Source organism: Hippoglossus stenolepis, chromosome 18, assembly GCF_022539355.2.
Source record: "Hippoglossus stenolepis isolate QCI-W04-F060 chromosome 18, HSTE1.2, whole genome shotgun sequence".
Classification (NCBI taxonomy): Eukaryota; Metazoa; Chordata; class Actinopteri; order Pleuronectiformes; family Pleuronectidae; genus Hippoglossus; species Hippoglossus stenolepis.
This window is the reverse complement of record NC_061500.1, coordinates 2582776-2599477: the sequence shown is the minus strand read 5'-3', so window position 1 is coordinate 2599477 and position 16702 is coordinate 2582776. Positions and strand designations below refer to the sequence as shown.

Below are 16702 nucleotides of genomic sequence, written 5' to 3'. Positions count from 1 at the left end.
AATATCTCAGGTCAAAGGTCACCACAGATGAGCTTCTGGTGAAGCTGTGATTCGCCACAGGAAGCGAAGGTTACAGTCCTGGAGCTCACATGCTGCCGTACACACCAATCACATTGATCAGCCAGTCAATCTACAGCGCCACCAACAGGCAGCTGCATGTTTACTGCAGCGAAAACCATAACTCCAATCTAATCCAACCTCGTAAGAACTAAAGACTGCATCAGGCCCGGATCCTGTGAAACTTCCCCGCGTGTTGAATGACCGCCAGGGGGCGACTCACCTCCGCGTTACTGGATTTATTTACACACTGCAAAAAGTGTCACGCACTGAATTTCCACTTGTTATTCAGTTTGTGTTGCTTTGCTTCGCAGTGGTTTTCTGTGCGTGTTCTTGTATTCGGAGGCAGATGAATCTGATCTTTGAGGAAAAGTTGCAGGAAAATCCAAACGTGCAGTGAAATCATCTGAACGCACCCAGATGCGTCTGAGACTTCGGGACTCGGCGGTGATTTATTGACGCTGTGGACATTTCTTGCAGTGCGTGACGTGCGGGGGCAGAGCAGGGGGCTGCTGTGACTTAAGTTGCCGTCATCTGGATGGATGTTATCACTCTGAGACGGACCAGCAGCTCCAGGACCGCGCTGCGCCGGAGGAACCTCCTTTCCACCTGGATTTTACGCATGGCGCTGCCGGGCCGGCACCACATCATGACGCACGACTTGCTCTGAGTTGTGAAGAGGGAGTGAAGCAGGGAAACTGCGGGGGACGGATACTTATGGTTTGGTGTGAGCGTGCCACAGCCGCCCGTGACTCCTCTCCTAACGGTGCGCCCTCCGTGGCCGTACTCGCTCTCCGGGACTTCCACGCGGCTGGCACGCGCGATGGGATGCAGAAGCGCGCTGGGATGCTGCCTGCTCGCGGCGCTGTCCTGCTGCCTCCCCCCCGGCTGCACAGGTAACATCACCGTGGCCGTGATGCTGCCGGACAACCACCACAAGTACCCGTGGGCTCTGCCGCGCGTCTTCCCGGCCATCCTCATGGCGCACGAAGACCTGCACGGGAAACACGGGCTGCTGCTCGGCCGGTTCATCAACATCCTCAACTACAGCACCGAGGACCCCGTGGCGGGCTCCTGTGCGGAGAGCCGTGCGCAGGTCGTGGCCGTGGACGCGAAGCTCTACATCCGCCCGGACGCGTTCTTCGGCCCCGGGTGCGTTTACCCCCTCGCCTCCGTGGGCCGGTTCGCGTCCCACTGGAAGCTCCCGCTGATCACAGCCGGAGGTCCCGCGTTCGGCTTCGACAAGCGGGAGGAGTACCGGACCATCGTGCGCAGCGGGCCCTCCACCACCAAGCTGGGGGAGTTCGCCAACGTCCTGCACACGCACTTCAACTGGACGTCCCGCGCCGTGGTGATCTTCCACGACCTGCGGCAGGACGACCGGCCGCACTACTTCCTCTCGGAGGGGATCTACCTGAACCTGAAGGAGGAGATGAACGTCACGGTGGAGGCGCAGCCGTACGACGACGACAAGGACTACAGGGACCTCATCACCTTCATGAAGGAGCGCGGAAGAAGTAAGTTCACGCTGGTTGAAACCAAAGTGGCGTTTAAAGTTTAAAAGCCTGTGCGTCATGGAGCGAGATCTGGTGTTTTCCAAACCAAACGTAGACATCTTGTTGTTTCTGGGTTTTTTGTTGTTGTTGTAAATTGTGACATTCTCGTTAGAATAAAGCAGAGCATCATCTGGCAGCTGCTCAGATACTGTCAGTGGCTGGAGAAGTGGATGATGCGCACGGGGAACAGCTCAGTCAATTTGTCCCCAAGTCGCCTCTAGTTGTGTGTCCGTGGATTTAAGTGCACGTGTCTGCGTGTTTGGGCTGTTGTGATACATGTGGAGAGTTTATTGGAGGTGTTTGACTGAACCGCTGCAGTGGGAGACTCACGGAATCAGACTGAGCTGGACTGGAGGTGCAGGGAGAAGCCGGGTGATTCCGCAGAGGAATGTTTAGGCTGCTGGTTTATTGCCCGAGGAAGACCACCACCTGCGTTTATAACACACACACACACACACACACACACACACACACACACACACACACACACACACACACACACACACACACACACACACACACACACACACACACACACAATCACACACACACTGAGGTTGTGCCCTCTCAGCCAAAAACAGGCTTTTTGTATGTGCGTTGTTCAGAATCTGCTTCACTCGTGTTGTGAAGCCAAACTTCATTAAAACGTGCACAGAAGTTCATTTTAAATCAAAGTGCAGATGCCAAAGTTCCTAAAGAAAATATAAACTTCAGCCAAATCTCATTTGATTCCCTGTGCGTAAATGTGCGTAAAAATGACGCTCGAGTGACTTTTAATATTTCTATTTGATGGAGTGATTGGGGAATAAACTTGTGAGTTTGAATATCTGGAACAACATGAAACAGAAAGACATTAAAATCCCTCAAATTTAAAAATAGTTCTCTCCCAAGTCGCAGAGCAGCAACACGCGAACATAATCGTTTCTATATTTAAGTAATGAAGCATAGAAGCCACACAGAGTTAAACCTCACTCTCCTGTTACGTTTAATTGAGTGGAAACAGTGTGAGGTTGAGTCATTACTGCTGTTGTGTAAAGGTAATTGTGTGTGTGTGTGTGTGTGTGTGTGTGTGTGTGTGTGTGTGTGTGTGTGTGTGTGTGTGTGTGTGTGTGTGTGTGTGTGTGTGTGTGTGTGTGTGTGTGTGTGTCTGTGTGTGTGTGCTGCTGCAGAAGCTCTGTGGTTGTAGCCATGTTGCTTTATTAATAGTAAACTTTTAAATTAGTCATAACACAAGACATTAATAGGGACGTTTGGGTTGCCAGGTTGTGAAAAATCCCCCCCCGACTTATCGCTTTATATGGAAAAAAAAAAGGTTATAAATGTTAATCTTCATCAAAATGTCTCAAAACAACTGGATCTACGTTCTGTGAAGGTTTTGCTTTACCCGTGGATTTGTCCGTCTCTGCTATAACTTCACCTCAAACACACAGACATTGTTTTCTAGGTCTCGTTTTATTTTCCTCTCAAGAGTCACAGTGTAAATGCCATGTTGGACAAACAGGAGATGAATAGATCATAACTTGCGTATGAGGGAATGCATGATCAATTGAGTTCTTACAAAATTTGGGGGATTCTCATGCTGCTCAGAGCAGATGGATCAGACGCTTCGCTCCTTTTATTTGTAAATAAAACTTGTAGAGACACAACAGTTCCCACGATGAGCAAACTCTTGACGACAGTGGAAAGATAAAAACTCCCCGTCGTCAGACTCAGTGTGTGAGGAACCGTCTGCTTCGACCGGTTGGGGAGAGAGGAGAGAAGAGAGGGAGAGAAGAGAGGGAGAGGAGGAGGAGAGGAGGAGAGGAGGAGATCAGTCTTGTGCCAATCTAAACTTTAACAGCAGGAGCAGCAGCAGCAGATCAGCAAACACTTACATAAATGTCTTCATGTTTTTATAAAGCTGATTTGTGGTGTGTTTGTGAGGCGGAGACAAACAACGTCCTCCCACCTGGAAGGAAACGCTCGTTTCTGTCCAGTAGTTTGAAAAAACACTCCCAGAAACATGCGCCTTGCACCTTCACTTCAAACCTGACGCACAATTATATGAGTCAAATGTTTTTTAAATGTTTGGAGTCTTTAGAAATCCTGACAGTACATGGGTGTGTGTGTGCGTTGCAAACACTCATCTGCCTTCACTCCCGGGAGCGTTTGAAGAGAATCCTTTTTGGAACCGGCTCAACATCTGAGAGCAAAATCTGCTTCCAACAAATAAGCGTTTGGGTCGTGAGGTTTCTGGCGGCGTTAACACAACGCCGGGTTTTAAACATTTGAACCTGTTGTTACAGCAACGGCGTCAACAAACAGTGGAATAAACACAGGTGATTAAATGGTGGTAGAGCAGCGAGGGAAGGGGGTGAAAGGTGCAAGCCGCCGACCTCCCCCTCCTCACGCCGAGGATGAATTATGGTGCTGCCACGGTGAGCTGGAGGTCACGGGGGCTAATGGTTTTGTCAGGGCTTGTCCAGGCTCGGCGTTCAGCTCGCAGCAGATAACCTCCGGCCCATCGGCTCTGTCGAGTCCCCCGACCGCTGGGAAGACCCCGAGGTGAGGGAGGAAAACTGGGGCTTTAAATGTGAGGCAGCAAGTGGCTGCGTGTTGATGCCGCGTGAAACACCAACACCTCTAAATCCCCAAAGTCCTGATTTTAATCATATAACCGTAAACCTGAGGCCTCTGTTGATAATATCAGCCAATGTGAGTCTTTCACAGACATATCAATATCTCAGTTTGTCATTTGGCTTCACTTTTGTGGAGCTGTCATGTCGTCCATCTTTGTTTACGATCAATTCTTGCTAGTTTGTAGTTTAAAAACGTGTTGGCAGTGTACGGACGGGTTATTGTGAATTCTAAAATAAAAATGTGCACCACAACCTGGACAGATAATCCTCAAACTATTTGCAGGACGAGACACTGCTGCTCTTTTCTGAAGCGAAGGTTTGAGACCTCGTCCTGCTCTGAGAGACGAGAGCAGATCACTGTGGATATATTCAAGCTCCCGTCCCACGGCCCAGCGTCACTCTCCCCGACGCCTTTCACTCCATTAGTGACACACGAGAGCGGAGTGAGTGGAATAATACATCCGGCAGCGCTGCATGTTTTTCTCTTTGTGGAGTACATATGCCAGTGGCTCGTGATGAGAAGAGAGTCCCTTCACAATGGAGCTCAGGTAGCGGCTCGGCGTAATTACAGAAATCGCGTCTCCTGTGAAAAGACTCCCAGGATGCAGCAGCATAGAGGCAAAGCTACAAGTCGTCTATTTAACAGCACAAAAGCCCCTCGGACAGATTAGATGCTGAAGAAACCGCGAGCTGGAGGATAATCCGCTCTTAAAAAGACGAACACGACACAAACATGTGTCATCGCAGAAGAATCCGGCGTAATCGAATTGAGAAAGTGGCAAAAAAACACAAGCGGAGCGCAGTAATTGACCTGCTCCGGGATGTGATCATCCACGGAGCCGTCCAACACACTGACATGTCCTAATTTACAAACTAAACTCAGTGTGATAAGTCGAGGTCCAACGGTTCCTTTAAATTCAATCAAGCTGCACCAAATTACACAGACTCACAGATATCTGTCCTCTAAACGTGTTGGATATTTCTCATCGAGTTCCATGAATCATTCTCGGTGACAATGTCAAAAGAAATATCCCAAAACGTAGCCTGTGTCTAACTCTTGCTCCGAGTTGTATGGAAATGTGTTCAGTAGTTTTTTGCGTGATCTACAGACACGTCACCACGTCACTGTTCACGTCTCGGATTTCCCAACAACACTGACTTTGTGCTGCTGTTGCATTGTGTTGGAGGTGTTCCTAATATTTTGTCAACTCCATGTACATCGATGAGAGTAGATTAAATCATAAAGTGAAGTTTGGGGCCTTCGTGGTTGACGGACCTGTTGCAGGACTGAAGCTGAGTGTGGGACACTGTGATTAAACTGTCGGCTCTAAGGACGAGTGAGATGTGCTCATATCAATGATATATTATAACATAACAGTCCTGAATTATTAGAGGACATGAATATCGGGGGGGCACACACGCTGCTCGGGGCTTCTGTGACAGAGATGCAACAGAATCCGAGCGATGGCTGAATCTGTTTGCAGCAGATCCAAACCCACTGTGCCGCTTCCTGCTGGTTTCATGAGGAACAGTTGCTCCATCACATCCAGTGCACGTGTTGTTTTTCTCTGAAATCCCTCACGAGTCGGCGCGGAGTTTGAACCGCGTTCAACACAGGCCGCGGGCGACCACGAACACCACAGCGCCGTGAATGTCCACCGATGAAAAACCATTACGGCCCTCATGAAAGTGTTTAAAACGAGGAGTTTGATCAGAACTCGTTTATCCACACGGAAAAGACAGAACACGCCTCCTAACAAAGTCCTTGGATGTGTCACTCGTCTCTCAGGATTTATTTCTCTAATGAGCTCAAATCCCTTTGTGCTTCGTCACATTGTCCCTGTTTGCTTTTCGTGGTTTTAAGCCGTTTCTTCTCAAATCAGTGTGATTATCTTCTAATATCTTCGATGGAGGAGAAAACACAAAGAGCTCGTACACGTCTGTGTCGTCTGTTCTGTTCCTGAGTGTGTGTTTGCTGTTTGTATATAACTCGTGTTTAGAAGTGTCTCTCCAAAGACAAACGTCCAAATAGGGACAGAGTTAATGAAGAGTAGGGACAGAAGGCTGCGATGGTTATACACCTATTCCACATATCTATCATTGAGTATGTTTGTGTCTTTCCTGGCTGAACATTGGAGATAAACGCTGGTTTCTAATGACTTTTTAACGGATCTACAGTTCAGCTTTACTCTTAACTTTGCTGGACGTGATTCTGACAGTTGCAGCTGCGACCGTCAGTCGGTCGAGATTCAGGACGAGGAAACATTCTCCTGATTCCAAGTCACTGAACCATCAGACTCGTTTTCAAGCTGCTGTTTTGGGGAAAACAAAATCGACTTGTTCTTGGGCCCAACTCTCCGTCAAAAGGCTCCACAGGTTTCTATCAACTATCAGGCAGCAGATCCCAGCTCCTGCTTCAGGTGAAAGACTCGTTACAACCTTGTTCAGATGAAAATGTGACTTTCAGACCTAGTGACTCATCCGAGAAGGAGCTTTTACTGCAGCGTAGTGAGAGGAGCAGAGTCTGTGAAGTGGAACAACTTGTACCAAACTATTTAATGTGCTGTTGTGTAAAAGCCCGCGCTAGGTTCCACGCGCCGTGCGACTGCTACAACACAGGAGGACATTTTCCACCGGCCGTGTGGAGCATTTACTTTGGGAGCGGTCCAGGAGACAGCAGGACGACTTGGCATGGCGCTCCACGCTGGAGGAGACGAGAGTCGGGGTCCAAGCAGCAGCCGGCTTTGGTCTAACACATGAGGAAATGTCTGCTAACTGGGAGCGCTGCCTCGGAGCTGGCGGCAGACGCTCTCACATACGCTACAGATGGAAATAAAGCTGCAGTTTTATTCTTGTATGTGACTCAACAGGGGGTGGGGGGTGGGGGGGGGTGTAGGTGGCAGGGTGAAGGTGCCGCGTAATGAGACTGTGACAGAACAGAGGTCTCCACTCTGATTCGAGCGCCGGAGGCTGTTTGAGTAGATTGTGAATGTTTTCAGACGTGAACTTGGAAATGTCTGTTTGTGGAGTTTGTCTTTCACGTGTGAGGAAGCAGCAGGAGATGGTTCCGGGGTCCGACTCGTTTAGGACAACAGGAAAACGTTCAGGCGAAGGGGTGGCGTCGGCCCTCATCACCAAAAGCTCCCAAATTCCATTAAAGTTGACATCTTCCGTCTTCTACATGTGTGGCTCCTCTTTCTGATCCTGAGATGTTTCCAGTTTCTCAGCCGGATCATGTCAGAAACAAATTGACTCGAAAATGTTCTTTGTCACATGCAGACCCTCCGCTAAGTGGTCGACCTTTATTGCAGGTCTCAAGCTACTTAACTTTAAAGCTATAATTTCTTTCCCTTCGTGTTTAAAGCACAGAAATGTTTCTGAGCTGAAAGACACATAGATGATATTTTTTTATTTTAGGTTCTTGATTGATTGCTTGTGTTCACATTTAACATTTCCAAAAACTGTGGCTTCTTTTAAACTCGACTCGTGTCCCCGTCGTCTCTGACTGATTTCTGTCTCCATTTCGACGTCTTTCTCTGCTGTTTTTCCTTCGGCACATCTGCTGCAGCCCGGTGACACGCGTCAAAGACTTTTATTAGAAGCAGACACTGCACAAGTTTGAATGTGCACCAGTTGAGTCGCGCTGCTCACGTTACGCTGCTTGTTTCAGGATGTGAAACCATGAAAAAACCGGTGGAAAATGTGTCACACCGCTCTGCCTCTGACGGACCTTATTGGTTCTGCCAGCTGCAGAGCGATAGCGAGCCGGATCAATCAGACTCAAAGGAAGCACGCGGATGTTTAATCAGCGAGACGACTCAGCCGCGGTGAAGGTGCAGATGTGAAACGTCGCGCTCATCACCACCTCGCACATGACATCATTGTTTCCAAAACGTACTCAAGTCTTTGCAGATTTCTGCTTTGAAAGCAGATGATGATTATCTTCAATATCTTGGCCAGATTTCCTCCCGGCTCGCTGATGCCGTGAAGCCCAACACAGGGAGTTAAGTCTTCAACAGAGGGCTTATGCCGAAAAGGAAATATGAGGATATCTCAGAGAGAATGGGCCATTAAACCCCCCCCCCCCACACCCCTCGATAGAGGCCCCTGGTTGGTACGGTCGACCCTCCAGCCCCCGACCAGCAGGTTTCCGAGCTCTCAGCCTGACTCCTGCTCTCCACACGCACGCACTCTGCCTGACTGGCTTGTTGCAGATGGTGATGTGGCTCTGTTTTACATCTGGTGTTTATTCACCTCTTGTTTTGAGTGTAGGGAATCAAGCACAGGCAACGAGTCCCGTCACGTGACTGTGGCCTTCCACCATACGTCGAGAGGAAATGAAATGTATCCACCAGCTCCTTTATGTTTTTACACGTGTTTCACTTCAAAAGTCTCCGGTCAGAGTTGGATGATCATTTTAGGCTTCGTTACAATTCAAATTAACTCATTTCTCTTCTTCTTCGTTGTCTGATGCACTTAAAAGACATAAAGACACTTACCATGTTGATTTTTATTGGAAATAAACAGAAATGTTGCTGCAATGACACATTTATTCATTTGTTTTATGAAAATGTGATTTTTGAACTCAGTATAAGACTCAGTTGTCGTATTCGAAAGAAAAGTAAACACGTTATTCTAAAACTTCCCGTTTGTTGTTCTCCTGTCTGCAGTCGTGTACATCTGTGGCCCCCTGGAGACGTTCCTGAACATCATGAAGCTGTTCCAGAGCGAGATCCAGGACCCGGAGAACTACGCCATCTTCTATCTGGACGTCTTCGCCGAGAGCCTGACGGATCGCAAACCGTGGCAGAGCCCAGACTTCGACTGGGCTGATCCCCTTAACGTCTTTAAGGTACAATGGAGGCACCGCGCACACACACACAGACACACACAACACACACACACACACACACACACACACACACACACACACACCACACACACACAGGCTGTAAAATGTTTGGGTCATTACTCCAGATAAGTTGAGGTTGTGTTCAGATTCCTTGCACAGTAGATTTATTGGATGTGAACTGTCACTGTTTGAGCAGCTTTCTAATTGAAGGCAGGAAACAACAGCAGAACCCAAACCGCCATGTGGCTCCGGAGGAGGACGTCTGTTTCTGCTCATTTCCTCCCAGCGTCCAACAATCTTTATCAGCCTGCGCTCACCGAGTGACACGGAACGCCGCGCGGTTGAATCCGGACAAAAAAACCCAACAGTTTGACGCAGAGACGTTTCTCCCCCCGATGGTTTTTTTAGAAGAAGTTTCCCTCGTTTCCAAGAAGTTTCTGGAGTAGTTTTTTCAAAACCTTGGAGCCAAGCGTGTCACGGTTTTCAAGATCGGAGTATTGCATGGAGTATTAGGAGCTGCAGTTTCTTACGGCATTAAAAATAAAAAGCTGCCATGTGTAGTGAGACAGATTTCCAACAGACATTTTGTTCAAAACTATAAAAAGGGTTTATATCTTGAGGCAACAAATTCTAAAAAGACCAGAAAAGTCTTTTTTTGGGGCTTTTTAATCTGACATTGTTTTCTTTCTGTTTCTGAGCTGTTCACGTACACTCGATGTTTTAAGCAGCTGTGATTTGACGTTATTTCACCGGACGTGGACGCAGGACTTTCTAATCAATGCAGATATCAGAAATGTGGGCAGGGATTCAATGTTCCAGGCCTCATCCCACTGACTGACACTGCCCTGTCAGTGCCTCTCAGTCTGTGGCTCATCGTTAATCACTGTTTCCACTACACACATTTTGCAAAGCACCACACACAATCCCACAGTATGAAGTCGTTTGGCATTTGAAAAGGAGCAAAAACTCGGAGAGCCGTGTGCTTCAGTTAACATGTCCAATGACAATTAGTGCGAGGCCGGCGTTGGAAAGTTGAATCAGGGGAATCATTTATGCTAATGACGGCCATGTATATGTAAAAATTCATATTTTCCGATGGGCTAATTGAGCCTCCCGCTGGACATGGCTCCCCCCCGTCGCTCCGCCACTTTACAGAGTGAAATTCCTGCATTACATTAATGAATTAGAGGGATGTGTTTTTCGCAGGAAGCCACAAATTAGTGCACAGAGCCTGAGGAGCGTGGGCGCAGACGTGTCGCTCGTCTAATTTGTTTTCCCTAAATGTCACGTTGGCTTCTCTAAATTCACCGAACACAAAGTTCTGAGGGAGAGCGGCTCAGAGTGCACTTAACGTATGTTTGCTTAAAGTGTTCAAAATGCATTTACGTTTTATTTTAAATTAGTGTTGTGCCTGAACGTATCTCCACCTTGTATCTTCGCACGTTTACAAATACCCTCTCATCTCTTATTCTCTAATTTCGTTGCAAAAGTCAAGTTTAATTATAGTTAATTTAATTTGTCCTGTCGAAGACTAGAAGACAGCTGCTGATGGTACTTCTTCAAACAGCTAATCGAATTAGCCGGCGCTGTTTGTGTCGTGACATCTTTGCGTTGGATTCAGTTCAAGCAATAAAACCATTTTAAGATGAGAGTCAAGAGAAAAGATTTATGGACGAAGTGAAGGGATTTGCTGCGTTGAAACCACTAATGACTATTAAACAGCTTTTGCATTATCTCTTGATCTGTTTTTAATCATACTGCTCCTCGAACTGAACCTTGACTGGAGAACAAACTGTTGGCTTCCAGTTCGCTGATGTTGCAAAGCGCTCATTTGTCTGCAAGCCGTAGCAGGGCTCATTATGGCAACATGCTTCCTTCGGTGGGATAATTGCTTGTGGAAGTCTGTGGTCGGGTTCCAATAACTGTCGTGACGTGAAAAACGACCCGTGAGCTTCTCCAGTTGGGAGGAAGAGAAGCTGGGAGATTCCACAGAAACGTCTGAAGCTTGTTTTTGTGACAGCAGCGAGGATATCGACAGAAAAGCCTGAGAATTTCATCGACTCCGTCCAAACGTGTCGGCCGTTACTCGTCGGGCTGTTACAGAAACGTGTGACTGACATTTCCCGTGTGAAAATCTGTCAGACTTTCATGAGACACTTAAGTTGGAAAGGTTTTATTTTAAATGATAGATTTGATTTGTGCTATATTTCATGTTATACCGACGCTTGCACTGCAAACAGAGGTTTGTGTTATGTCTCCAAACGGCTGATCTACTTCCACTAGAACTACCTTTGTTGAATAAGTGGTAAATTATTAGTTATTATCCAGTAAAGGTCTGTTTCTTATTCCTGATGTTTGCAGAAATGTGCTAAAGTCACTCCACAAAATGCAAATAGCTCAAGAAAGCTTAATAAACCGTTCGCCGGTACACGAGTTTGACGCTTAGTCAGTTAGCTCATTTCTCAAGCTGTGCTCTGTGTCTCCTCTAGTCCGTGTTTGTCATCACGTACCGGCCGCCCGATAACCCGGAGTACAAGGACTTCCAGAAGAGGCTCCACGCCAGAGCCAAGAAGGACTTCGGCGTTGATCTGGTGCCATCGCTGGTGAGTTCTGCAGAGCCTCGAGACTCGTGACCTCTTTAATCTTTGATGGGAGCTTCTGAGCAGAGGAAATACCCACTGTGCTGTTGCTGTTTACAATAATGTTTGCAATGAATACTTTAATGGCTGCTTTCAACGCGGCCATTAGCCGTTTCACAGCAGTAAATTAAAGAGCAGTTTTTTAAAGATCATCATAAATGCGGGCGTTTGTTGGTATTTGGCGACTCCACTGGCCCAAATCACGTCTTTTCATGGAGGCAGGCTCTTGAAACCTGGCTGCAGGACAGGTTTTTATATTGTTAACCAACTTTTCCATCAATCAAAAAAAACGTGTGTGTGGCTGCTTGTTCAAAAACGCCCTCGCTCCTCCCGCAGATGGACTACATCGCCGGGAGCTTCTACGACGGTTTCGTGCTCTACGCAAAGGCCTTGGAGGAGACGCTGGCGGACGGCGGCGCTCAGAACGACGGCATCAACATCACGATGAGGACGCAGAACCGCCGATTCTGGGGTGAGCGCGGCGCCTGTTCGCACGAGAACCTTTCAGTGACGTTCAAATGCACCGAGCGAGAAATGAACCGGTGCAGCTCTTCAGTAAACAAGTGGCTGAAAAGCACCATTTAACCCCAAACTGTGATTAAAATGCTCCTCTCCAAACACGGTAATTGCGGTGTTATTGAACAGTTAACGTGCAACACTTCAGTTAATAGTCCCTCTGATGCTCGACGTGGGTGCCCAGGCACTTGCTCGGTGATTTCGCTGCCACACACGTCTCCATTCATGTCATCGTGGACGAGGCAGAACAATGGGAGTGTGTTGCTTCAGCTGAAAGAGGGACGATGAGGGTCGAGTGACGGGGGAAAACAGAGCTTGGGTTGAAAAACAAAAAAAATGGAAACTTTGATTTTCATTAGTGTGGACTGTTGATCATGTTTTTAATGATACCTCCTTTTATAGCAACAGCTTTTTTTAAAATATCAGGCTCATTAGATGTATTTTTCCTCGTAACCTTTACGATGCTCAGTGGTTCCACACGGAATAAAGCTGATTTCTTTTCCAAGATTCGACGTGAATCCGGTGGTGTTCATTTTAAATAATCATTATGTTTTGAATGAATCTGCAAAGTGAATGAATGTCTACTCTGGATGTTGCAGAAACTCGTTTTGTATTAATACAAAGACAACGAGTGGAGAGCAGATGAACTGACGGGCTGTGTGTGATGTGTGTCTGTCGTTTTCAGGAGTGACGGGACTTGTTAACACAGACCACAAGAACGCCAGAGAAATCGACGTCAACCTGTGGGCCATGACGGACCAGGAGAGCGGGGAGTTCGGGGTGAGTGTTGCATCGATGTGGGGAGTTGAGGGTAACTGACATTATGGGATGGGATTCAGAGAGCAAGGATAAGAAACAACTGCATTGTGGACATCATCATGGAAATGTAGATTTTAGATTTGACGCCACTATGGAGAACGAGTCGTCTGGTTGTGTCTCATTTATCTCTTCTCTCATTTCAGTACATGACAGTTTCTGATACTTGATGCATTCAGACACATTAACTGGAATCATCAGTATATATATGAAGTCATTTGGTGCATATCGGGCTGTTTTTAGTTCTAGAAGCTTTTGTGTCATTTCACATAATGTTGCTCATCCTTCAAAAAATAGTTTCAAGCGTTTCTTGTCTGTGGTAAGTTCCTGAAACAAAGAGCATGTTGGTGCCCATGGTTGTGGCGATGATTACATAAGAGTGAATAACGCGTCACGTTATTGTGTAAAGCAAACGAAACGCTGTCGACCGTTCCTCAGTGTGTGGAGTTACAAATGGACGTCTTCTCTCCAGGCGTCTCTAATCGTTGCAATTAGAACTTTATTGTGATTGGTTTCAGCGCAATTAGTTTTAAACCTCGGCTTTTCCTTCTGTTCTGGTGTCGATGCAGTGAACTGGTTGTTCCTGGAGATATTCTGCACTCCTCTAATGATAAGATGCATAAAACCTCAAATTTCCCTCTCAGTCCGATGAAAAATATTTGTGCATGTCGTGCTCTGCAAACACTGCTGCGAGTGTGTGAGCTCCAGTGTTTGTATTTATTTTGCCTCTGGTCTTTTTTTTTTTTCACCGTGAGGGCAGAAGAAGTGGGTTAGGAGCTGTTCACTTCAGGTAGAATTTCACGGCGGTCCTCGGAGGCCGCCGGCGGGACTTCCTGGTCTCATTTATCCTCGGCCTTTAATTGGTCGATCCGTATGGCCGATTGACCCGAGGAGCCGCCGGGCCCCCGGCTGAAAACATCACAGGACGGTGTCGGCTTTCAGGACGTCAGGCGGCTGAGTGCGTTGTGTACTGGACGATATATGAAACCTGAGACGCCAGATGGTTTGAGAGAAATCCAGCTGCGGAGGACATATGGACGTTTCTTTCAAAATAGAATAATATCCATCAGATGAACTCGGGCCGACTCCATGGATCAAACCGTGTATTGATTGTTATTTTCAATGTAAAATCATTATCATATTCAGGATGTAGTATATTCTTCATATTGCAATAAGTACTTCTCGTCTGGAGGATTTTGTTTTTATAGCTTTACACATTATGATGAGATTAAAATCTGTCTACAAATCTTATTTTCGAGGCTTCAACACCAGGGACCTTATTGTTGTGGTTCTGTTTCTCTGCTGAATTATGGGATGCAACAGAATCTGATGTATCGTCCGTTTGATTCCACTCATTCACGCTGGGATCTCTATTAAACAGATTCTGTCTGTGAATATGCTCAATCTGATTTTGGGGCAAGAAGCTTCGGGGGGTCTGTTTCAGCACCGGCCTGTACAAGCGCTCCCTTATAATGATACCGTCACACTGGATGAAACATATCCACTGATATGAAACATGATAAAGTCGTTGGTTTTCTTGATTCAGTTTAATTTGCAGCACTGAGAAAGAAAAGCTTTTTTCACCCTAATGCTACTGAAGCTACTTGGTATTATCTGGCAAATGGGACACATTAAGTGATCATTTCTCAGGTAGATTAAGCGATTAGACATCGATTAAGATATAATATCTTAGGGGAGTATTTGAATCATCTGCCCTCGGCCCGCAGTCCGTCTGGAGAACAACACAAGTGACTGAAATTGACTGAAATGCACCGGATATCAACTATCGACTTGCAGATAGCTGTTAATAGAGATTAGCCAAAATGTCATTGGCCCTAAAACACCTAAAACACTGTCTTCAACTTATATTCACTCTCACTTTTATGCATTTTCACCTCCTGTAGCTGAACGTGAGCTCAAGTTGTGCCGTCTTCAGTCTAAAAGCTTTTCCCACGATGAGCTGGAGATTCTCCTGGTGGCAGTGAGCAGTAAACTCAGGCCCTGAGGCGAAGCACTGGAGCTATTTCAGCCTGTGCAGCCTCTGCCCCCTTCACCGTCACGTTCTGCCTTGTTTGGACGACCCTCTGTCGGGGTGACGGCCTGCCAGCTTTCAGCAGAGAGGACAGAACATGCTGGGACCCGGGCTGGGAAATGTAGAAACCCCTCCGGCTGGTTAGAAATACAAGAGTCGTGTTTCACAGCAGGACAACAGATGCTGCTCACAAAGCTCCACTGTCAAAGTAGAGCTCACGCGTACGAGCTGCAGGTTGTTGGTCACACTCTGCTCACGTAGATGTGGTCTTATGATCAGCTAATGTGTTTTAATCAGAGGTGTAACTTTTTTCATTTGGATAGAATTGTAAATACTGTTCTCTGGTCTGATCTGCACCTAATTTCACTCCCCTAAAAGATGCCAGATCTTTTAAAATCTAGATTAAGATGAATTAATCCCCGGGAAAGATATAATTGAAACTATTATAAACTGCCTGTTTGTCCAGATCCACGTTTAATGGAAATCTGTTATCAAACAAAGAAACCATAACCTCTCTGCTGGAGGTAACACAACAGTTTATATTTTATTAATAATATATATATGACGAAGAGCCGAGCAGAGTATTGAGCTAAACGCTACGACAACTTTGCTCACAGGCTCCCAGCGACGGTAATAACTTCCTGATGTTTCCAGACGAATGATGGAAACACAAAGTGACAGATTTCTGTAGAATCCTTATTTCCCTGTGTTGAAATCAGTGTATCTGTGTCTGCAGCTCGTTGCGTTCTACAACGGGTCCACCAAAGAGATCATCTGGTCCCAGTCAGAGAAGATCCACTGGCCCAGTGGCGGTCCACCGCTGGACAACCCCCCCTGTGTGTTCTCCAAGGACGACCCCTCCTGCAACGATGGTATGTTCCATGATGAGTCAGATCTGCTCAAAACAACCGACCTAGGTTTGACTGATGATTGGTTGACTTCAGGAAACTGGGTGAAAAGTTTGTGTTGCCTCAATGAGGTGAAAGAAGTGTAACATTTGCCCGAATAAGAAGCCGTGTGAGAGATAAGAGCTGGAAACGGTCCCTGGTTTATGAAGCGAGTGACGGTTTCAGAGCGAAATGTCACCGGTGATGAACTGTGGAGGAAAACCACAGCAATTATAAATGTCTTTTGGAATGAAGGAGGGATAACGAGCGGAGGAGCAGTAAATCTGACGCTGTCCCAAAAAAATCTGAAGCCATTTGCAAATCATTTCCAGAGTTCAGAGCCTGGACTTGGAGAAACATGGATGAGCTTCAGTTCATGTGTGAACCAGTGACTGTAAAGATAAAGATGGACGACGCGTCTTCACTTCCTCATGTGGCACAAAACTAAAGCCAAAATATCCTGGTGCTGCCATTTTGTGCTTCTGTTGTCACTTGGAGTTGGTGCAGTGGAGATTGAGTCTCAAGGTCCTGCTGATACAGGTTCTCAGTCTCAGCTGTCAATCATGAGTCAATCTGGTCCCATCTGCTAACATGGAGTAGGTGGGGTTCATGACCGATACTGCAGCCAGCCACCAGGGGGCGATCAATACGATTTGTAGTATTGATTAACGAGAGCAGAGTTCCGCTGCCAAGTACGTTTGCATTTTGCCAGGATTACGAAAAAACAGA

General features: G+C 46.8%; 1 protein-coding gene across 1 annotated transcript in view; it reads left to right on the top strand.

The window, feature by feature from the left end:
- The first annotated feature begins 394 nt into the window (after window positions 1-394).
- npr2 (natriuretic peptide receptor 2) overlaps window positions 395-16702 on the top strand; it is a 41919-nt gene continuing 25611 nt past the window's right edge. Inside the window, exons 1-6 of the mRNA XM_047344489.1 lie at window positions 395-1574; window positions 8902-9083; window positions 11573-11686; window positions 12059-12194; window positions 12924-13018; window positions 15823-15958. Coding sequence (XP_047200445.1) covers window positions 881-1574; window positions 8902-9083; window positions 11573-11686; window positions 12059-12194; window positions 12924-13018; window positions 15823-15958 — 1357 coding nt within the window. The 5' untranslated portion in view covers window positions 395-880. The remainder of the gene's footprint in view (window positions 1575-8901; window positions 9084-11572; window positions 11687-12058; window positions 12195-12923; window positions 13019-15822; window positions 15959-16702) is intronic.